The following is a 24195-nucleotide window of genomic DNA, read 5'->3' as shown; positions in this document are numbered from 1 at the left end:
ACCAAGTTGGAGAAAGATCATCCTAGAGAAAATATATCTATGTGATCCCTAACAGTTGACACTGACATGACAACACATAATTAAAGTTACTGTAGTCAACCTTTATGTGTTTGGATTTCTCTCTTAAAAGAGTTTGAGTTGACATTTAGAGGATGAAAAGGGAAGCTGAAATGCCTGATTACCCCATAGGGAAATTATATTTTCATCTTACTGATTTTTTTTTGTGCCAAAAACATTGCTGGAATCACTTTATGAATTGTCAAAGGTGCAGCTGGGGATGATACAAGGAAGCAACTTAACTGTGTTTGAGGAATTGACATATTTACCAAACTTTTTATTACTGAAGATATATCTCATTCTTATATTGCATTCTTTGATAATGTGACAAAATTAGTGGACCAGAGGAATGCCGTCGATATAGTTTACTTGGACTTCAGTAAGGCTTTTGATAAGGTACACCATAACCTACTACTAGATAAAGTAGAAGAATGTGGGTTAGACAGCATCACCACCAGATGGATTCGTAACTGGCTGACCAACCGCACTCAACGTGTAGTCCTCAATGGAACTGCATCTACATGGAGGGAAGTATGCAGTGGAGTACCCCAAGGCTCTGTTTTAGGCCCAGTACTCTTCAACATCTTCATCAATGATTTGGATGAGGGAATAAATGGGGAACTCATCAAATTTGCAGATGACACCAAGCTGGCAGGAATAGCCAACACTCCAGAAGATAGGCTTAAGATACAGAAGGATCTTGAGAAACTTGAACATTGGCACTATCTTCTTGAGAACCAACATCCCTTCTTTCTCCTGCTCCTACGTTTCCCTCATTTCCCCCACCTAAAATAAAGGAAGATTGAAAAGAAAGTGCCTTCTGGTAACCATAACTTTTGGAGAGATAAGACAATTGGTCTTAGCACCACTTTCCTAAATCATCTTGTGTGTGTGTGTGTGTGTGTGTGTGTGTGTGTGTGTGTGTGTGTGTATTGGGCACTATCTAACAAAATGAAATTCAATGGTGAAAAGAGTAAGGTTCTACATTTAGGCAACAAAAATGGAATGCACAGGTACAGTATAGGTGGTACCTTGCTCAGTAGTAGTAACTGTGAAAGGGATCTTGGAGTCCTAGTGGACAACCATTTAAATATGAGCCAGCAGTGTGCAGCAGCTGCCAAAAAAGCCAACACAGTCCTAGGCTGCATCAACAGAGGGATAGAATCAAGATCACGTGAAGTGTTAATACCACTTTATAATGCCTTGGTAAGGCCACACTTGGAATACTGCATTCAGTTCTGGTCACCACGATGTAAAAAAGATGTGGAGACTCTAGAAAGAGTGCAGAGAAGAGCAACAAAGATGATTAGGGGACTAGAGACTAAAACATATGAAGAACGGTTGCAGGAACTGGGTATGTTTAGCTTAAGAGAAAGAAGGACTAGGGGAGACATGATAGCAGTGTTCCAATATCTCAGGGGTTGCCACAAAGAAGTGGGAGTCAAGCTATTCTCCAGGGCACCTGAGGGTAGAACAAGAAACAATGGGTGGAAACTAATCAAGGAGAGAAGCAACTTAGAACTGAGGAGAAATTTCCTGACAGTGAGAACAATTAATCAGTGGAACAGCTTGCCTCCAGAAGTTGTGAATGCCCCAACACTGGAAGTCTTTAAGATGTTGGATAGCTATTTGTCTGAAACGGTATAGGGTTTCCTGCCTAGGTAGGGGGTTGGACTAGAAGACCTCCAAGGTCCCTTCCAACTCTACTATTGTATTGTATTGTATCTCCAAATTGTTTAAATTCTGCTTTTGTGTAAGCAGGTTGTAACTTTATAACTCATTTTTAAAAGAGTTTAACTATGATTTGGGTTTAATATTGTTTAACATTAAGGATTTTATGACATTAGCAGAAGAAAAATTCTAGGATTTATAATATGCATGTGTCTCTGTGTGTTTACATAATAAATAACTACATTTTAATTCATGGAAAAGCACTTTAAACTTTCAGTCCAAAGCAATTTTAACTAGGAGCATCTCCTCAACACATTACCTGGAGTTATTATTTCCATGTAAGCATGCAGGCTGTTAGTTAATTTTGCCCACTGTAGAAAGCTGAATTGTTCTTCTAAGTTTGAATGATTACTATTGCCTGCTAGTGGCTATTCCAACAGCCTGAACAGAAGACCCTGTGTTTCAATGGCTGAACAAGCAATCATTGGTTAACATCAAGGGACAGATGTCTTGACTTTTGCAAAATCAGCACTGATGAACCTTGAGTTTGCAGCTAACTTTGCTCAGTTCAGGATCATTTGAAAATCCCTCTGTGCAGCAGTTTTGCTCTCAAACCAGACACTGCATCATTATTTTGATCACCTTGTAGGATACTTGTGTAGTTTTCAGCAGAATGATTTATTATTCTCTAAATGCTAAAGTCTGCTAGAGCCAGCAAGGCAACCTTTCAGAAGCTGGCTAGCTTGCCGGTATCCCTATTGATATATAGTGAACAGAAATTAATTAATCTGCCATAATTAATTTGTTGCTGTGTACTATGGTTGGCAATTGACTTTGTGTACTTAATTTATGGATAAAGATATTACCAGTAACTGCTTTTGCTATTTTTTGATGCAGGATGGACAAATTTAAGTCCATGATACACTCAGTAAGTTTTTGAAGTGACTTTTTTTTCCAGTTAATGCTAATTATAACCATAAGCAATGGTTATATGCAATATTTTGAATATGATTGGGCAGTTCAGATTTGTTAATTCTATTTTGTTTTATGGTAGACTGCCAGAAAACATAATAAAGAAATAAATTACGATTCCCAAAGATTTTTATCCTTTCACAGACAAAACTACTCCAGGTACTCCCATGGTATTTTAATTTCAGCAGCAAGTCTACTATTGTTGAACAACTGGATGTTAGATGTCCTTGCTAATCTATGTCATATCCCAGCCTGGATTTTTCTCCACACCTAAATGGCCATCTCAAACATTTCATACATGCTATTTTCATATCAAGACTACACTTACCAGACAAGAAAAGTCCTTCACTCTCACATCTTCAGAAAGATATTTTCACTAAAAACCATGAAAGATAATATAGAACCTTGTGTTGCTAGCCTGACCTCCACATTATTAATTGTCCCTGTCACATACACTATTATGGCTGAATTTAAGTTAATGATATTTACTTAAAAGTCAAGTCACATATTTCAAAGAAGATATGTAAAGAAGGGGTCCTTAGTGCTCCCTGAGGTTGCTTGTTTTCTTGCAGACATTTCATTACCTTAACTAGGTAATATCATCAGTGCTAGTAAGGAGTGCAGTTCGCTGTCAGTTTATATTCTGGTGACTTGCCTGTCAGTGTTCGTGGTGGGGGTCTTGTAAAGAAATAGGCTGAACTCTAAAAAAGATGTTGCAGCTGAAAATTCAAGGGAATTAAAAGCTAACTAAATTAAATTGGGAAATGGGACTACAGGCATCTATGAAAAAGCTGAAAAATAACACTGTCAATAGAAATGTAAAAGTAACCCACCATGAAATTCTATGGAAGCAGATCTTTAAGGACTGGCAGAATGAGCTCTAATGTATATTGGGCAGCCACAGCACTGAATGGATCCAGTAGCATTTGTTTTTCTTTCTTAGTAAAATTCTCGCTAGAAAAAAAGGTGTAAAAAAAAGCCTAGAAAGCATAAATTTCTGAAAGCTGCTTTCAAAAACATATCTTGGGAGTGAAAAAAATGTAAGATGTAAAATAATAGTAATAAAAATATGTGTTTAATTATTCATTAAAAAGTTAAGAGCTAAAACTTACATCAAAAATAATAAGTGTTAGGGAAAGTTACCCACTAAACTTCCATAAGGTAAACTGGATAAATGTGGATTTAAAAAGGAGCTGATTAATAATGACCTTCATAGGTCTAGATGTTATTTTAAGATAATCTTTGCAATATTTAATTCTGAAAGTGAAATCCATCTGTACATTTCATAATTTGATCTATTAGTTTCTTTCCAAATAGATGTGAGGGTTGTTGTTATTTTGCTAAAGTAAACAGAAACAGATTAACATAGTTGGAAGGAAGCTTGTAGGTAATCTAGTCCAACCCCCACCCCCGCCCAAGCAGGAGACCCTACACCATTTCTGACAGAGGGCAGTCCAATCTCTTCTTGAAAGCCTTCTGTGATGAAGCTCCCACAACTTGCAAAGGCAAGATGTTCCATTGGTTGTTTGTTCTGTCAGAAAATGTCTCCTTATTTCTAGGTTGAATCTCTCCTTGTTCAATTTCCATCCATTATTCCTTGTCTGGCCTTCGGGTACTTTGGAAAATAGCTTGACCCTATGTAACAGTTCTTTCAAGGAATACAAACCCTTTCCTCATTTTCACAAATATCAGCTGTATTTTACTCATAATATTTCAATACCAAGTGGTACCCAATAGCTTCTGATATGCTAAAAGGAAAATGATGTTTCTACAGCAGCAGAATCCTTAGAAATGCTAAATATGCCCATCCGAGGCATTACCCTTCCAGACCCTTCACAGGTAATAAAAAAGCAGTACTGGAACACAAAAAGACTGTATTCACTAGAAGTCTCTGTTTTATCTGAGTAGGTGCCTCTGTCAATGAACTTGAACAATGAATAACTCCCTTTGTGTGCCAAAGACCCTAAAATAAGTTTAATGTACTCCAGGCTTAACTAGAACCCTCTATTATTAAGCACAATTGTGTGATTTTGGCACATGGCATGAGATTTGGGGCAGTGAATAGGATTCCAATCTCCGACATTCACTTACTGCATGTTTATATATATGAAGAAGACCTTTTCTTGATGTTTCCATTTTCCTGTGGTTTAAACTGAGATCAGGATGTTAATTTCACAGATCAGATAAATAGATTAAATCAGAAAGAGACTGAGAATTAAGTCTTTTCTTAAAAAGGCAATTAAATAAGTCAAATCTTTCACAACTTATGTGTGAATGTTATTATAAACCTAGTTAAAAGTCTGTAGAGATTCTCAGTCATCCAGGTCATGGTTGTCCTAAAGGTGCTTTTTCAGGAACCAACTGGACTTCCTTGTTTTTTCTTAAGATGTTTTGTTTCTCATCCAAGAAGCTTGTTCAGCTCTAAGATGGTTAGAGCTTTAAAAGCTGAAGAAGCTTCTTGGATGAGAAGCAGTGGTGGGTTGCAGGCGGTACGCCCCGGTACGGGCATACCGGTGCCTGCCCGGAGCACCAGATACAGTTCCGGCACGGTGCTCCGCAGGGCCCACCCGCCTGCCCGTCATCCTTACCTGTCTTTAAAGTCTTCGGCGCTTCCGCACATGGCGTATACAGTGCCTAAACAACGCTCCACTGAGCAGCTGGAGTGTCGCGAGGCATCACTGGAGGGTAAGATGCATGTGTGTGCTGCATGCATGTGTGCATATGCTGTGCATGTTCATGTGAAGGACGCTGGGCCCCGTTGCAACCATACTGGTTGCAACGGAATCCGGAAGCCACCACTGATGAGAAGTGAAACGTCTTCAAAAGAAAAAACAAGAAACTCCAGTTGCCTCCTGAAAAAGCACCTTTGGGATATACCAGGTTAACAATCCTGTTGAATCAGTGAGGCAAATGTATCATCATATGGAATTGTTTTTTTTAATTTAATCACAAAAAACATGACCTCTTTAAATGTTAATTGCAACATCAGAGAAGTTTTGTTGAGACTTTGGAGTAAAAGAATAAAGGGAAACTTCTTCATACTCACCAACCCCTTGTTGCCAAAGTTAACTACGATTCTCCAGGTGTTTTCTTTATAACAAAAGAAGTATTGCAGACTATTGTCAGAAATGCAATTAGTGTCTGCCCCAGCAAGAGAGTCCAGCACCTGACTGACTTTGTCTAGATAGGAACTTTCAAGAGCTGAACCAGGATTGAGCCTGGTTAATACTTGCCCGATAGGATACCAGAAAATCTCTGAAAACTAGACCAGGAAGTCTAAAAAAACATCCCAGAAGAATTCTTTTTTACCATTTAAGAAAGCAGTCAAGGTGCTGTTTGTTGCTTTGAGCCTACTTGGCAGTAATAAGAACAGTACAGCGGAATTATTTCTACACCCTTGTTGCACCTGTGACATAATAGTCAGAAGCATTTAGATAAGCCCAGACTCTATTAGCAAAAACTTGGCCAGAAGGTCAGTCAATTAAGCATATTAATATCACTCGCATCTGCTCCGAGCTGCAATCTCAAGTTTTGCTTCTTAAACTGTGGCTCTCAAGAGTGGACAGGTTTAAAGAAATCTCTGCCACCTGTAAACCTCATCATTGCTCACCTGGTTGATTCAAGCTGCCAGAAAGGGGACAAATATCCAAGTCAAGACAGTACATTTTAAAGTTAAAGAAATATACTTGGCTGTTTCTATCACTGTCCATTCGCAGAATGCATGGTACTTTCTCAATGCTTTAGACTCTCAACGCTCATATCTTCTGATCAGCACATGCAGTTGTGGATTATAAGGTTATCTGGAGAGTACCAGGTTATGGAAAATGGCCTCAATGCATTATTAGGAAAGAATGAAATGAAATGAAAAGGTCAATAGGCATTGCAAGAAACCTATCAGATACTTGCCACCACCATTCCAGGAACGACACCGTGTTTCTGCACCAGAAGGGGAGGCGTTTTATTCAGTGGATTCTCTAGATCATATTTCAGGAAACGGTAGGAATCATGCTTGCTCTGTAAAGGCAGTAAATTATTATATCATTTTATGGAAATGTCCTGTGCGCTTATCTCATAAGCATTTTTTTCTCAAATGGAGAAACAATGCTTCACTATGCAGACAGGGTGAATTGGATATTGCTAAAGCTCTTTCTGATTACAGGTGGGAGACTTATTTTTCTGTCTCCATCACCTTTTACATTCTGGCTGTGTGCATGGTCAGAGCCCAAAACTGGTGGAAGCGGATGGTTTGTCAAATCCAAAGTCCATATGATAGACCAATGTCTGCATGCAGCTTTTTATCTGCAGGTTGTATATTCCAACCAGTCTCACAAGAAGACAAAGGCAGCATAGACACTCACTTCAGAGACCCTCTATTTTTCTATTACGGATACCGAATCCTTTTTTCACTGTATTCCTATGTGAGAAATTAAGATGGTAGCTAAAACTGGTTGCCAGAACAAAAGTTAAAGCTATGGAAAAAGAACCCCCAAAATACAAAACCAAAACATGGATACAATTAAAATCCCAGATAACCCATCATTTTTCCTCTAAAAAAACAGAAGCTGAGGTCAGATGTCTGAAATAAACATAAAGAGTAACTGGAGATAATTATCTCATCTGCCCTTAAAATATAATATTTTTGTTATGTTAATATATTTTAAGAGGATGATGAAATTCTCTGGGGAGACATCTATAACTGTTTAATGATCATAACAGCTAAATTAAACTTTGATATTCAGAACAAATATAAATCCCAAGATCCTGAGTTCAAACAAGAGTCAGCAAAATGGCCACTGTCAGAAAAAAATGGTGGAGAAAATAATTCTTGCCTTGATCTGCTAAGGCAATTCTACTTTAATTAACAGTGATAACAGATATTTATAATATATAATTTACAACAAATCCCACCAATTTGTTTTGTGGGGAAAAAAACCAAATGAGAAAATGGATTCAGTGGAGGAGTGTATATTCCTTTTTTCATAAACTGACAACTAATCAGATTTTTTATGAATAAATTATGGAAATAAAATAAAATTCTGTGATTTAGTAATCTTTCATAATTTACAATGCAATATTATGAACATTTATTCCAAGATAATTTATGTCATGGCTGTGGGAGCTTATTGTTAAGCTCTGGCTTATATTGTGTATGTATAAACAGCTAATCCTTTCATTTATTCTTGTTTTACTTTATTGTACACACAAATGGCCTCAATCTGGGTTGAATTCAGATGGGAGAGACTTCTTTATCACATTTATTTTATTTTTGAATCTTTTCCTCCTCCCACTGTCCATCTTACAGGAGTTAAAAGAAAACAAAATTCTCTACTAACGAAAAACTAATCGTGTAAATTTGATTAAATAAATAAATAGGCTGCTTCTAATTCTTTTTTGAAACACAAAATAATAAGCCTGAGCCAAATTCTATGATCAATGAACTCCCTTATTGGCATGCTACTCTTAAATTACTATTTCAGCTCCACAAAATAGAAATAGTGATTATCTAGCTAAGAAGTATGAACCTGCTTTGGGAAAACCCATGTACAAAGCATCAACATTTAGTTTACCTGAATACAAGGTGAGGGACGGCCATGCTGCATCTTTATGTACAGCTGTTCAACAGACCACTCAAAGAAAGGAGAGAAGGAATGTTTTTGTGGTGACAACACACATATCACAATGACTTGTTGAGGGTGTCTTGGAGCAGTGATAAACTTTTCAAATTCCAAATCCGTAATTAATGGGATTTTTACTACACATTTGCAACCTAAACCGTCACTAGTTTTGGTCAAAACTTTGCGCAGCACAATTGGACAGTCCATAGGAAAAACTGCCCACGGTTCAAGGGTAGGGCTTACATCTGGACTCTCTTCTTTGGCTCTGTGTGAAGCAAGCGAAGAGGTTAGAAAGAAAAGAATGAGAAAAAAGGAATGGAAAATTAAACAGGTAGATAATATTTGAAGCACAAGACCTGGAAAGCATTCATGTCAATGCTGTGTGCATTTTTCAATACACTTTGAATTCTCTATTCAAAGTATTAATCTGTATTAGAGGTATATTTGGAACACAGCAAATGAAAAGCAGTTGGTATCTAGACTCTACTCAAATCTTACTTGGACCCTGATTTTTTTAGCTTCAAATTAGACCCCCAACTACTGTCAATAAGACATCTACCATTCTTGTTACCTCTTCTGGTATTTTCTTTACAATGTTTATCTGGCTTGTTAAGTGGGATTTACGTAGTCAAGTGGGAATTATAACAAAAGAAAGGGACATTGAAGCTTATATAGAGAAGATACTGGGGCATTTGTTCTGTGCATTTGTTTTAGGAAAAAAATTAGGGAAAAAATCAGGCGAAAGAATCCTGCCATTTCACAAAATGCCTGTAAAAGACTAGCTTTGCTACAATGTTTCGATGTACAGGTAGTTCTTGACTTATGACTAATCAAAAGTATAACAGACTTCATACTTACTATATTACCTAGATTTGAGATTCTGATGGCCAAGCCTCCCTGCTGCATGGTCACATGATCACATTTGGATGCTTGGCAACCTGTCTGCATTTGCAGTCATTTGCCACACCTTCCAATCACATGACCACAATTTACAATGTTTTTTTTGGTCGGAAACCACAGTTTACTTTCAGTTTGTGACAAAAAATGCCCATTGGAAACAATGGATTCCTTAATAATAAATTCATTTCATGACTGCCACAAAATAAGGCATAGAATTGGCCATGGCCATGTGGTGACTTCCTCAATGACTGGATTGACGTTTGACCATAATTCCAGGCTCAATTATGGTAGTAAGTTGAGGACTACCTGTACTATAATGGAGGGTTGCCTTTGAAAATAGACCAAAATATATCAGTGGGTTCAGACCAGTGGTGGGTTTCAAAAAAATTTAGAACGTCTTCTGTAGGTGTGGCCTGCTTTGTGGGAGTGGCTTGCCAGCCATGTGACCATGTGGGAGTGGCTTGCCAGCCATGTGACCGTGTAGAAGTGGCTTGGCAGTCATGTGACTGGGCGGGTGTGGCCAACTTGTAAAATGTGGTGGAACTCACTTAACAATGCTCGTGCTTAGCAACCAAAATGTTGGCTCAGAAACTCTGGCATTTGAAGCACGCAAGTCTTAAAGCTATCAATTACAAGACCCTTGCACCCCTAACCCTTTAGAAAAAAAACCCCAGGGGTGTTCAAACTTGACAGCTTTAAGACTTGTGGACTTCAATTTCCAGAATCCTCCAGTCATGTTGGCTCAGGAACTCTGGCATTGAAGTGTGCAAGTCTTAAAGCTGTCAAGTTACAAGACCCTTTCACCCCTAACCCTTTAGAAAAAAACCCCAGGGATGTTTAAACCTGACAGCTTTAAGACTTTAAGGTTTAGATAGGATTCTTAGAGGTGGGTGGGGCGATTGGTGACCCAGCCAATCAGTGAGCGGCAGGCGGGGCAAGCGTGGTGCTGACGGGGGGGGGAGCTGGAACCAGTTCTAAACGACATGATAGATTTGTGGAACCTCTTCTATAGAAGAGGTTAGGACTGGCAGGAACCCACTCCTGGTTCAGACTCAGTCAATCAAATTTCTTTTCTACTGGAATCAAATTTCAGGTTATTAAATAGCTAGGACTACTGAATATGATATGAGCATATGCAACCCATATTTTCCATATGTGCTTGCTGCCAAACTGTTTTCAAAATGATGGTATTAATGTTTCAAGCCCTAAATGTTTGGCTTGTATCCTTTGAAGTACTACAATAACTTTGGATATTTTACTGTGATGCCCATATTGAATGAGTGCAGTCATGGCTGACAGACAAGGCATGATCTGTCTTTGAAATATTCTGCCCAGGAATCAACATCAGACAAAGCTTTCCCTTTTCCCGATATTTTTTTAATATTAAGCTATTTTAGAGGTTTTTAAAAATTGCTTTACTTTTATCAGTGCTTGTATTGCTCATATTTTATATACTAGCCTTATTACTTTTCGGAATCTAATATAGACCCCAAGCAGTTATGAAATGATTGGATATAAAAATAGTTCTACCACTCACTAATCCAAGTCAAATTTTATAGTGATAATTATCAGCGATAGGTAATAGATAGGTCATATTATGTTTAAGTTTTCACTATGAGTTTATTTTTATAGTATTAAATTATTGTAACCATCCAGGGCATATTTATTATAAAGTGTAGCATAAAACATATTTATGCTTCAACCATACCACTCCAGTAGTTACAAAAATAGTCATAGCTAAAAAAACAAAACTTATGCTCTTACTGAGACACACGTATGCATATAAATGAACTAAAAGCTACCACATTAAAGCAATATCTTAGAACTGTCAAGCAGCTTTTGGGCTTACAAAAGGGAAATAAAAATTATATGAGGCATTTCTAGGGAGAAAATGCCCTATAATTAGGATGCCATTAGTGAAAAGGTTCACTGAAACCCAGAAGACAACAACCACAACAGATTCACTCTTATCTACTCTTATCCTAAGCCACAACTCTGCCTATTACTTATTCCAGTCATTTAATACTTTTCCCACCCCCACCCCCTTTGCTGAGGGTCACAGTCTCTTAGGAGTAATTTATTTTGGACTGCTTGCCAATTCACAATGACTCCAGAGCTAAACTGAATGAGACCACTTTTTATTTTTCTGAACAGTCTTTTCTGTCTTTCCATTTTTAATTCAATGTGAGAAGCTGCCAGAGAAAAGGCAGATGAATCTAAAGTAATTAAGAGCCGCGATGGTGCAGTGGTTAGAGTGCAGTACTGCAGGCTATTTCTGCTGACTGCCAGCTGCTTGCAATTTGCCAGTTCCAATCTCACCAGGCTCAAGTTTGACTCAGCCTTCCATCCTTCTGAGGTTGGTAAAATGAGGATCCAGATTGTTGGGGGCAATATGCTGACTCTGTAAACTGCTTAGAGAGGACTGTAAAGCACTGTGAAGCAGTTTATAAGTCTAACTGCTATTGCTATTAATGACTTGCTGTAAAGTCCAAGGGTTGTATGTGGTCCTAAGAAAATAGTTTGTAAAATTCTATACTAGTATTTGTAGTTTCTTTTTATTTTCATTGATCTGATCTATCTAATTTGGAGTTCTTATCCTCTTTTGAATTTGTCTACTTATACATTACAAGCTTAAGACCAGTCCAAGATATGTTGCTGCTCTCAATTTTTGCTTCAAAGGATAAAAAGATATTCCTTTCCCATAACATATGCAATCAGATCAGAATTGGAAGATTTCTTCAATGTCCAGTGAATAGATAACATTTTCGACTACACTACGTGGCAGCAGACTGGCTTAGAGGACGCCATGCAGGTGATATAGAAATAACACATCTGTCTTTCAGCAGCTCACCATCGTTTTGCAATTCAATGGCACTAATATCAATATGTATAACTTGAGTAAAGCAAAATATATATGGCTCGATCTGTCTGTCTATATGCCAGTTTGCTCAAAAACATGGAAAGAAATAAAAAAGAGGATCAGCAGGAAGGATGGACCCAATTACAGTGAAAATGGGTACACTATTGGAAGGTCTGAAAGATCAGGTTGGTGACAGATGATCTTACAGAAAATCTATGTGGCTTCTAAAATTCAACGCCAACTTGATGGCACATAATCAAGGCAAGTTAGGTGCAGAAGTAAATAAAGCAGCAAGCCACAGGTACAAAGTAAGCAAGCACGGTCACTGTTGGTATGTCTTCTGAGGAGCATGAAAAGCACCTGAAGTCCAGAGGCACCTCTGAGACATCTTTAGTAACATCTGCAGAATCCAGCACTTTTGTCAATGTGACAAAAGCAGCATCTCACCATTGCAACACACTTGCCCCCCCCCTGTACATGTCTGCCACATCAAGACACAAAAGGTACAGACTTCCGGTTCCGGCGGCTGACGGCGACGTGCAAGCTTTGCTCACCCCGCGCTTTCCCGGTGGGCTCCCCACTCCTTGGGGGGCACAGGACGCCCCATAGAGGCTCCTGCCGGAGGAGCGGCACTGCGGGGGATCCCCTGGATCGGCGGCGGCAGGGCCCCCCCCCACCTCGCTCTAGGCACCGGGGAGCATGATGGGGGACGCTCCGGCGTCTTCGCTGCGAGGCTGACGGAAGAAAAAGACGAGCAGAAGGACGCGGGTGTGGTGCGGTGAGGCGACAACTCCCTCTCATCCCCTTCATTAATTTGGAAAAATTGCCAGCAGTTTAAACTTTACTCTCGGCTTGGCTGGAGAAGCGCGACTGGAGGGAGGGGTTTTTCCCCCCCCTCGGACAGGCGGCTTGAAACAATTTCGCTCTCAGCCCCAAGGGAAGGAGGAGGGGGGAGAGCCAACTAAGGATGTCACGCTCCTATTAATGGCGAATTTTGAACTTAAAACTACAATGGAAGGATGATCTGGAAAGTTTTGGAAACTTTGAAAACTTTGTTATGTCTCCAAACCCGAAGCTGGCAGGGCAAGATGGCACACTTCCTCTGTCTTTATGAGCTCTGAAACCTGACTCCACCTTTAAAACTTCAGGCTTCCGGTCTTTGGCTCCGTGCTACTCAGACAAATCTCTTGTTGATTGCTACCTTTTGAACTCCCTGGAGTGAAAAACTTTACTCTATTGCCAGGGTGATTAGAAAAATCCTCTTCTGCCTGGATCTTCTGTCTCCTGGACTCTCCTGGCTGTTCTACCTCTCTGACTGATCACTCTCTGTACTGACTGATCTCCTTATTCCACAAACAATGTCTCCTAAAAAACCACCTCCTGGAAAACCTGGTTTTGCTGCCTCTGCCCCGACATCTGCAACGTCCAGTCCTAGTACACAATCAACGATAACAGCTTTGATGCAACCTAAAACTACAGAGACCGAGTTTCAACAAATGTTTCAGCAACTTCTACAGGGACAAGAGGAAATAAAAAAAACAACTAAAGGAGATGAAAGAAGAAATCAAAGAGAACAGGCCCAAATTAATAAAAACTCACAGAGACTGGATCTTTTGGAGGGTGGGACGGCTGAGATGAGGGAGGGGATGGAAGGGGTGCAGAAGGGGAACAAAGAACTTGATACCCAACAGATGAAAATAGAATTTGAGAGAATGTCCTTTTATCTTAGATTTCAAAATGTGGTGAAAGCAGATGATGAAGATATAAGGGACATTATGACAAGTATTTTGGCTGAATACATCCAGAGAGAGAAACAACAGATGGGGTGGGAAATAGATTTGGTTTATAGAGTGAATTCAGCATATGCTAGAACACATAACGTACCCAGGGAGGTACACATTAAATTTCTCAGAAAAAGTACAAGAGATGAAATTCTAAGTGCACAAAGGGGGCAAGCTTTGAAATACCAGGACAGGCATATAACCATTCTGAAACAGATCCCCAAGAAAGTGAGGGGAAAAAAGAAAAAGCTATTCGCAGCTAGTGAAGAAACTATACCAGAAGGGGGTGTGGTTCAGATGGCTGATGCCTGAAGGTATGCTAGTATTCTGGGAGGACACAAGAGTTAGAATTAATACACCCATAGAGGCACGGGCCTTTATGGAAAAAAGCAAAGCTCTCTTAGAAAAACCAGATGATCCTACACCAGATACACAGGACACGGGAGGGGCCGGAGCTCTGCCAGCGGGGGGGAGATGGGGCGACACCAAGAAAACCTAGATCACAAAAATGAATAAGAAAATCTGTTTGACATAAGTTGACCGAATTTATTAATTGAATTTATATGCTGACTATATGTTACTATTTAGTAATGGAATTTTCTGTAAATGTATACTTTGAGTATGGAGGGAGGGGACACCTACCGCACATTGCAACCATCAAAATTTGTACCTATCCACTACCTTTTTCCCTGTAAATTTTTTTTTAAAAACCAATAAAACTTTGTTTTAAAAAAAAAAAAGACACAAAAGGTACAAAAGGAATGGGACATCATGATGCTTCTTGTATTATTTGGCCCTTGTCACCCTCTCAATTAGCCTTTTGTGACTGACTCCAGTGTTTCTATTTTACAAGGAGCATATTATTATCCCACCTATTTAATCTTGTTTTTCAGAGAATTCCCTCCTCCAAAAGATCATCCCACTTACCGTGAGGGAGGCCTAAATTTTCTTTTAATTGGGTGATGACTGGGTAAGCTCATTGGCCTGACAGCTCGTTTCTCTTTTGGTTTTGAAGCTGAAGCCATAGCTTCTTCTCTTAGCTTTCGATTCCAGATCTGTAGTGGCGATTCTGCTTCTTTACACTTCACAGGTTTTGTACGAAACTCAGGTGGATAGTCTATGCAGCATATCCCTGCCAATCAACAGATCATCGGGCAGATTATCAAGATTATATTACGTTTTAAAAATTATTGTAAAGGCAATAACAATGTGATAAAAATAACAATGGTAGCAATAATGATCAATTACTTTTTAAGATATACAGGGTAGTATAGAGGTTAGTAAAAGTAAATAATCCTTTGGATGTTATTAGCACAAAAGATTGTTCTTTTAAAAGTCCTTCTTGGGCTTTCAAAGAATTTGGTTGTGCTTTCTCTGATCCAAACTCATCTTGGCAAATAGTTAAATACCATATTTTCTCAGCTATCTGAATACAGAGAAGCTAATTTTATATAAATGTCTTCCTGGATATATACCTCTACATAACAATATATACCTATATATAAAATGCTGCACGCATGTGTTACATATCTAACACATGTATAAGAGTCTACTAACCAAGTTCCAGACTGTCATGCTTGTGACACAAGGATGCCAGTCACTGCATATACTAAGTGAATGTCAATCTCTCCCTCTAGTCTAATACTATATACAACAGTTCTTACTAAACTGATGCCTTCCATATGACCATACAGGATATAGATTAAGCAGCTTGGATTTCAATTATCTAAGGCAGGGGTCTCCAAAATGTGGTCCATGGACCAGTATTAATCCATGGCCCTTTGTAACCGGGTTGTGCAAGAGACAGGTGAGCGTGTGAAGCTTCATTTGCTCATGCACAGGATTAGATTGCTTGTACAAAACCATCCTCTCCCTCCCATCACCACCACTGCTGGTCTATGGAGCCAGAAAGGTTGGGAATCACTGACACAGTATAAGGGACACCTAATAAAGAAATCCTGGTCTGTATTGAGAAGTAATAGCTTCAGGACTTTATGAGTTACACCAAGAAATGCTAAAGAATGATTTTAGACTTTAGATGTGTATGTCAATCTATGCTGTAACATTGAACTGTGATCCCACCCCAAACAGCAAAGAATGCTTTCGAATGCAAAGGATATTCGTATACCAGATATTTGAAAAAAACTCCTTAAAACAATGATGTTTTTCTGGGATAATCTGGGATGTGATTTAAGGAGTTGCAAGCAGGTTCACCCTCATGTGTACGCTCAAGATGTACCTTATATAAGGTGCATTTCTAACTTTTCACAATAAATATTATTTCTAGGAAAATATGCCCACAACTGTCTTATTATCAAAGTTGTAACAATTACATAAGCAAGACTTCCACTGTTCTTGCCAGAAAGATCTGAGAGACAATGCCTCCTAACTCTCAAGAAAAATATCTTGGCAAGATGGAATCTAGCTTGTCCATTGGATAAAGAAGCTACAGATGTATATTATCTATCATGCATATGAGAAAGAACATTAACATCTCATCTAGTATTCTTTTCCCCCCTTTCCTTCCTTACAATGCCTATTTATATTCTATGTGAAAACTAGAGTTGTCCTGCAATTAATGTTTAAAAGCCTTTTCCAGCTGAAGGAGGAGGACTACAAAAATATCTATATATATATTTTAGTCATTCTTACTTCCTGCAGCAACAATACAAATGTTATAAGAACAATTCAAGCACAAAACCCAGAAGGGATCGGTTTAGTAGTTCTCAATGTTACTTCAGATAAACAGAATGCAGAATTTGACCCCTGGTCATATTTCTTCACAACATTTATCTGTGTCATTTTATCATTTCTGAAATTTTGAAAATTAAGATAATGTCATATTTCAGTGATGGCGAACCTTTTTCGCCTCGAGTGCCAAAAGCACATACGTGCGCACTATCACACGAACTCGAGTGCCCACCCACATAACTTAATGCCCCCCTCACCTGTGTGGACCGTGCATTTTTGTGCAAGGCTTCCTCGCCACTCCCTGCTCTGGCTGCTTCCCCTTGGCTAACACCCAGTGAGGGGAGAAGTTGCTCTGCCACAAACGGGCAGAGATTGGGGTGGGGGTGGGGGGATGCTCAAGTGTGCTCCTGTGTCAAAAAACCTTCCCTTATCATTCTCCTGTGTAAAGATTGGGCCCTTTTTACAATGGCAGGTGTGAGTCCAGTTGCTAAATTCTCCCCTTCTATTAAAGAGGATCCTGGGCACTACAGTCAATAGACAAATGAGGAAGGGAGCTGCTGGCACAGGGGAAAGAAAAGCAGCAAGGAAATAAGGAAAAGCAGCTTTTTCCCCTCAAGGTGGCTGCTCTGTTTCCCCCCCTCCCCCGTGCTAGCACAGAGGATCCTGCCTGGTCCCTGCAATCCAAAGGGAAATGAGGAAGAGAGCAATCTGCATGAGGGAAAAACAAGCAACAAGGAAAGAAGAAAAAGCAGCTTTTTTTCCCTCAAGGTGGCTGCTCTGGTGCCCTTTTCTCCATTTCAGCACCACTCCATGGAGCCTGCCCCACCACCCATCGCCCAGGTCCTCGCTTCTCCCAAGCATTTCTTTGCCTATTTAATTTCCCCTCCGTAGCATTTTCCCATCGTGTTTCTTGCCGTTTTGGACAGGAAAACAAAGTTTGTGGGACTAAAAAAAACTCCTTTCAATCAATCAATTCCAACTTTGCGAGATCTCTCCCCCCCCCCCCCCCAAGTTGTAATTGATTGAAGTTTTGTTTTAGTCCCACAAACCTTGTTTCTCTGCACACGATGGCAAGAAACGCGATGGAGCTGGAAATCAGGAAGGCAAAGAAATGTTTGGGAGAAGCGAGGACCTGGGCGATGGTGGGTGGGGCAACCTCGATGCCATATCACTGAAATGGAGAAAAGGGCAACAGAGCAGCCACGTTGAGTGAAATAAGCCTCTTTTCTTCTTTCCTTGCCGCTTGTCTTTCCCCTGTGCTGGCAGCTCATTTCCCTTTGGATTCCAGCGATAGGGCAGGATCCTTTTTAGTAGCAGGGGAGGAGGGGGGAACAGAGCAGCCAGCACGAGTGAAAGAAGCCTCTTTTCTTGCCGCTTGTCTTCTCCCCCTCCCCCCTGCTGGCAACTCTCCTCGTTTCCCTGTGGATTCAAGCGATCGGGCAGGATCCTTTTTAGTAGCAGGGGAGGAGGGGGGAACAGAGCGAGTGAAAGAAGCCTCTTTCCTTGCCGCTTGTCTTCTCCCCCTCCCCCCTGCTGGCAACTCTCCCCATTTCCCTGTGGATTCAAGCGATCGGGCAGGATCCTTTTTAGTAGCAGGGGAGGGAGGGGGGAACAGAGCAGCCAGCACGAGTGAAAGAAGCCTCTTTTCTTGCCGCTTGTCTTTCCCCCTCCCCCCCCCCCCCGTTCCGGCAGCTCTCTCCTCATTTCTGGTTTGCATTGGGCTGTTTTTCGCCCTTTGGAGGCTTCAGGGAATCCTCCGGAGATTAAAAAAAAAAACTATCGAAAATCAGCTGGCCAGTGGGCGCATGCGCACTGGAGCTGACAGGGCAATGCCTCGCGTGCCCTCAGAAATGGCTCTGCGTGCTGCCTGTGGCATGCGTGCCATAGGTTCGCCATCACGGTCATATTTGTACCAGTATTCAGCACATGACTATACACGTTAGTTAATAAAGCATAAACTCAGCATAATGACAATACCTGAAATCATCAAAACACTGTTTATAAATTGTTTTATAGTTTTCTCAAACCTCCTCTTAATGTCAGTAAGGATTCTTCTCCAATGTTCTTTCTCATGCGCTTCAATGTTTTTTAAAGTCAACTTTGGAAAGGAAAAAGGAACATGAGAATTATTTTTAAAAATACTGCATTAGGGCATCTGGAAATCTAAGCAGCCATCATTGTACAATAGCAGAACTCAGTGACTTTTCAGACCAGGGTTTGGATTGCATTCATTTTTTCTTAGCTATGACATCATATGAGTAAGACTCAGCCATGAAAAGAGAAGAAAGAGAAGAGAAGAAAAGAAAAGAAAAGAAAAGAGAAAAGTCAATTTATTTCCTTACGTTAATAAGAAAATATTACTAAAACAATATTTCAAGAGTAACTCCCCCCAAAAACAATTAAGCCTGAGATTTTGTTATATTCTTAATAAAGCCTACATTTTAAGAGAGATTAAATAAGTGAATATTAATTAAGATAGATAAGTGGACAAAACCATTATGTGGGGATTCTCCAGGTTCAACTTCTGGAATGACCAATTAAAATTATTGAACACCGTGTAAGAAATAATACCTCAGAAAATAATAAACCACTGCCTATCAGATTTAGCAGTTGAATGTTACCAGAACTGAAATATCATAGTCACTCTGCTCATTCTGAGACATGGCATGATAGAGAATTGCCAGTAATAGCAACTGGGAAGTTGAAATACATCCTGCAAGAAGGCAGTAGCAAAATCAGTTTTATCCTTCTGCAATAGCAATAGCTATAGCAAATAGCACTTAGACTTATATACCACTTCACAGTGCTTTCCGGCACCCTCTAAGCAGTTTACTGTGTCAGCATATTGCCCCAACAATCTGGTCCTCATTTTACCCACCTCGGAAGGATGGAAGGCTGAAACAACCTTGAGCCTGGTGAGATTTCAACTGCCAAATTGCAGGCAGGCAGCAGAAGTAGCCTGCAGTACTGCATTCTAACCACTGCGCCAACATGTCTTTTAGTAATACTATTAATTGATCATTAAAAGACTTAATTTACTTTCCCTATAGATCCAAAATTATCTCTCTAATTCCTGGTGCTGGACTAAAATAAATAATTCTGCGCTAGAAGAAGCGTGAAAGAGTCTTGCCCATTTTTTACAATAGTTATGTGACAAACAATAGCAAAAGAACTGTTATGCAGCTGTCACACTGAGCAAAAAGGCATCTGTTCTGAAATCCTTATTGGATTTTTAAAAATCACCTTTATTTACATTCTTCAAAAAACAAAACCCTATAAACTGTGTGCTTCAGCTACAAGCTGTCTAGTATAGGAACAGGAAACTTTCTCTTTTTTTTATAGCAGCTTCCTTGATAACAGCGTTTTCTTTCCACTGAAAAGGTGTACATCAGGAGCAATGGTGAGATACAACCGGTACGCCCCAGTACGGGCATACCGGTACCTGCTGGGAGCACCAGGTACCGTTCCGGTACAGTGCTCTGGAGGGCCCACCCGCCCGCCTGCCATCCTTACCTGTATTTGAGCCAATCGGGGTTCTGCACATGCACACGGAGCGTATGGCGCCTGCGTGACACTCCACCGAGCAGCTGGAGCATCGCGGACAGTAAATACGCATGCGAGTGCTGCGCGAGTGCATGTGGTGGACGCCCGGCCCTGTTACACTGTACCGGTTGCACCGGGATCCGGAACCTACCACTGATCAGGAGTGAAATGGTACCGGTTTGGATCAGTTCGCCTGAGCTGGTAGTAAAAATGCTACTGGTTTGTCCAAACTGGTAGCAAAAAAAATGCTACCAGTTCGGGCAAACTGGTAGCTCTGACAATCAGCTATGTTTTTACTAACGGTTTGGGCGAATGACATGCACGCGCACAAATTGCCCGTGCACATCGAAGCAAATTGGTAGCAAAGCAAACTGGTAGCAGACTTCAGAGCATTTCATCCCTGGTGTACATATTTGGAGGGACGAGACCAATTTTCAAGGAGAAAAGTCTCTCATCTTTTCTCCTTGAAAATAAACATCCCACACCTTTTCTTTCACTCTAATTTTTAGTAAGAGAGAGGATTTGAAAATAGTAAGAATGGGGGCAGGGGGAATGGAAAGAGCTATTATGGGGCCACTTGCATACGCATACATTGCCTACGTACGGATTTCATCTTCAAACCATTTTTCATTTCCTTAATGCTCGGACCCATAGCTTTTCTTTGTTTCTGCTTAACAAAAACCATTTAAAATATATGCTTTGTGGTGTGTCTGTTTGCATGTCTGGGTGGGGGATGAATATAAAAGCAGTAGGAGATGGAGAAGGAAATGACAAGCGACGATGACTTCTTAATCTAAAGAATGGGCCAATTAGCACCACGTGGCTGATAAATATGTCATTCAGCCGCCCTGTGAAGGCAACCAGTGGAGTCATAAAACATTTTAATGCAAAGGCTGCCTTTCCACAAAAGTGCATCCACAGTATAAATATTTTGGGGGAAGGGACATAGCAATTTCCTTCTGGAAAGAAAGTTGTCCTTACTGCCGGTTTCGGCAAAGTTCCTGGGGGTGTTCTTTCAAAGGTCAATGGAACTCCAGGGAAGCAATTTGAAAAGAGCCAAGTGCCATGTGTGTGTGGAGGGGTTTTAGGGGGAGAAGGGAACAAGATAGAATGTGGTATAATTTGTCTATCGCTTTTACTGCAGAATTTAATTTTGCCGGTAAGCAGAAAAACTGGGTATAAGGTTATAAGGGTATGATACTGTAATGCAGTGATGGCGAATCTATGGCATGCGCGCGCTGGCCAGCTGAGTTCACCTTTTTAAAAGCCATTTTTCACCCTCCCCAGGCTCCAGAGGCTTTATAGGAGCCTGTGGAGGGCAAAAAGAGCCTCCCCTGCCCCCCCCCCGGAGGCCCTCCAAAGGCTTCAGGGACCATCCGGAGGCTTCCCTGGTGCCTTCGGAGCGCTTAAAATGACCCTCCGACCAAACCGGTTTGCTCAGAGGGTGGTTTTAAGCGTTCCGAAGGCTTCAGGGACCGTCCGGAGGCTTCCCTGACGCTTTCGGAGCGCTTAAAACGACCCTCCGAGCAAACCGGAAGTCACTTCCGGTTTGCTTGGAGGGTGGTTTTAAGCATTCCAAAGGCTTCAGGGAATGTCTGGAGGCTTCCCTGACGCCTTTGGAGCGCTTAAAACCACCCTCCGAGCAAACCGGAAGTGACTTCCGGTTTGCTCGGAGGGTGGTTTAAGCGTTCCAAAGGCTTCAGGGAAGCCTCCGGACGGTCCCTGAAGCCTCCAGAGGGCCTCCGGTGGGGCGGGGGAGGCTCTTTTCGCCCTCCCCAGGCTCCTATAAAGCCTCTGGAGCCTGGGGAGGGTGAAAAAAGCATGTAAAAATGGGGGGTCGTGCATTGTGCGCGCATGCGCACAGGGGTCACGCATTCCATTATGGATGTGGCACGCCCGCACACGACCCCCCTGCGCTCCCCCCCTTGTGGCACGCGAACCAAAAAAGGTTCGCCATTGCTGATGTAATGCAATGTGTTTTATTCAAGCATTCGAAGAGAGGAATCACTTATGATACCCAGCCGTGCTTTTTATTATGTTAGCGTTAGTGCCCTCTTCATTTCAAAAACTCAATATGGTATACACAGTACAAGCAGTCCTCGACTTATGAACACAACTGAGCCTGAAATGTCTGTTAACGTTTGTTAATTTTGAATTTTGCCTCATTTTATGATCTTTCTTGACACAGTTGTTAGGGGAATCATTGCAATTCTTAAATTAGTAATATAGTTGTTAAGTGAATCTGGCTTTTTCACTGACTTTCCTTGTCAGAAGGTTGCAAAAGGTGATCGCATGACCCCGGGATGGTCAGTTGCCAACCGTATGAATATTTTTTTAAAAAAATCTTTAGATATTTTATTGTGCATACAGTAAGGATCTTTCATTAAGGATCTTTCTTAAATGACAACTTTATTTCCAAGATGGGTCTATGAGATCACATCCTATTCTACCAAATGCACCAGTTGAGCACCCTGACAAAATATGCAGTAAAGGCATACAGTAAGAGTTGATGGAAAGTTAAGTTAAAAGTTGATGGAAACAATGTTTACTTCCCAAAATCAAAGTCTCTGGTATCACTTTCTTCCAACAGAAAAGGACTTGGAACATGGAAGCAGCAAAAAGCAACTGAATATACAGTTGGCTTAAGGTAGTCAGAAAGAATAAAAATAAATTGCACCACTTTTTAAAGTCTCCACGTGAGCAATATAGAGGAAAAATGCATTTCTCTATGGAGAAGTGGTGCTACTTCCAAACTTTCAAAAACCCACTGCCGCTATATACAAAACTTTCAAAAATCCACTGCCGCTTGTTTCAGTGATGTCAACTGTTCTCTCTTTTGAGAGAGAAATTTCACAGTTTTAATGCACAATGTTCTTCTACTGAAGTTAATATTATAGGAACATCAGAAGATATGGAGACATCAGCTCCTGAACAGAGATTTGGTAAAGAGCAATGTTCAAATAAGGCTTTGAACTGATATATCTATAATTTATAATAGTACACAAATCTGTCACCTATATAGCTTTTTCATATCCACAAATTTCTTGTTTTTGTATAAGGACAGTGCAAAAACCTCCAAAGAAATACCAATTATGTGCTTTAGAAGTGATAAGAAAAAAAAAACATATTGGCAACACTCAGCAATAAGACTTGTGGATTTTACAGTTGGCGTCTTTACACACATATTACTTAACTTACAGTTATCACATGATCTAAGTATGAGCAAGATTTGACTGTGATAACAAAGGTAACTTTTAAAATTCCCATTTATTCCAGCCTGTCTTCCAAAATTGAAATGGCTGATAACGGTATGAATTTTGATCACACGACAATTGGACTGTTGCAATAGTCCTAAGTGTGAAACAATGGCCGTAGCTCACATTTTCAGTGCTGCTGTCACTTTGCACAATCACTAGGTGAATTGTTGTAAGTCGGGGACTGCCTGCACTGTTCCCTCCCCCACTTTCCCTACAAATCCATCATGTGAGAGAGGCTGGCTGAGAAATACAACATGGCCCAAAGTCACACAAAGGCCCATTCATAACTGACGGTGAATTTGAACTAGGATCTGTTAGCAAGTAATGATAAGCTGCTTACTCACGAGTAAAAACAAACCCCTTTTCAAACAGGGTAGGAACAGTTTTTTTTTATTCACGTGGATAAACAAAAAGCAAACGTAATTAGTCCCAACATACCTGGTTCTGGCCAAGGAATCTGAATTGCTTGCTGTATACTAGAAAGCAAACGGTTGTCTGTGACAACAAGCCACTCCCAAACCCCTACTTTTTTATTTCCCAAGCAGGGAGGGGCTGGCTGGCGTCCACGTTTGCTTTTCCCTGAAAGCCAGCTTACAGCTTTCCTCTCCTTTCCTCTCTGCTCATACGTGCATCTGGGATGGGGCCTATCTGTTCCTCCCTTTTACTCAGCTCAGGCCCCAAAGACAGCTGCCTCTCCATCTGGGGGAGGACGGAAGGCCCCTGCTCGGCCTGTGTCTCTGATGCTGTTTCCTTATCAGAGCCCTCCGAAGCTGGCCCAGGTTTCTGCGTCCACTTCCTCCTTGTCTCATTCTGCAGCTAGCCTCTGGCCACAGCAGGCTCTTCCCAAT

General features: G+C 40.7%; 1 protein-coding gene across 1 annotated transcript in view; it reads right to left on the bottom strand.

Annotated features, from left to right (window-relative positions):
• The window catches only part of LOC309399587 (uncharacterized protein C3orf20), a gene marked incomplete at its 5' end in the record, with an annotated part of 97638 nt that overhangs the window by 40331 nt on the left and 33112 nt on the right, over positions 1–24195 (bottom strand). Inside the window, 4 exons of the mRNA XM_081967553.1 lie at positions 6607–6714; positions 8268–8580; positions 14784–14988; positions 23786–24005. Of these exons, the coding sequence (XP_081823679.1) occupies positions 6607–6714; positions 8268–8580; positions 14784–14988; positions 23786–24005 (846 nt within the window). The remainder of the gene's footprint in view (positions 1–6606; positions 6715–8267; positions 8581–14783; positions 14989–23785; positions 24006–24195) is intronic.

This window comes from Natrix helvetica (genome assembly GCF_964273705.1).
Source record: "Natrix helvetica genome assembly, chromosome: 1".
Classification (NCBI taxonomy): domain Eukaryota; kingdom Metazoa; phylum Chordata; class Lepidosauria; order Squamata; family Natricidae; genus Natrix; species Natrix helvetica.
Note: the sequence above shows the minus strand (reverse complement) of the source record. Positions and strands in the feature narration are given on the sequence as shown.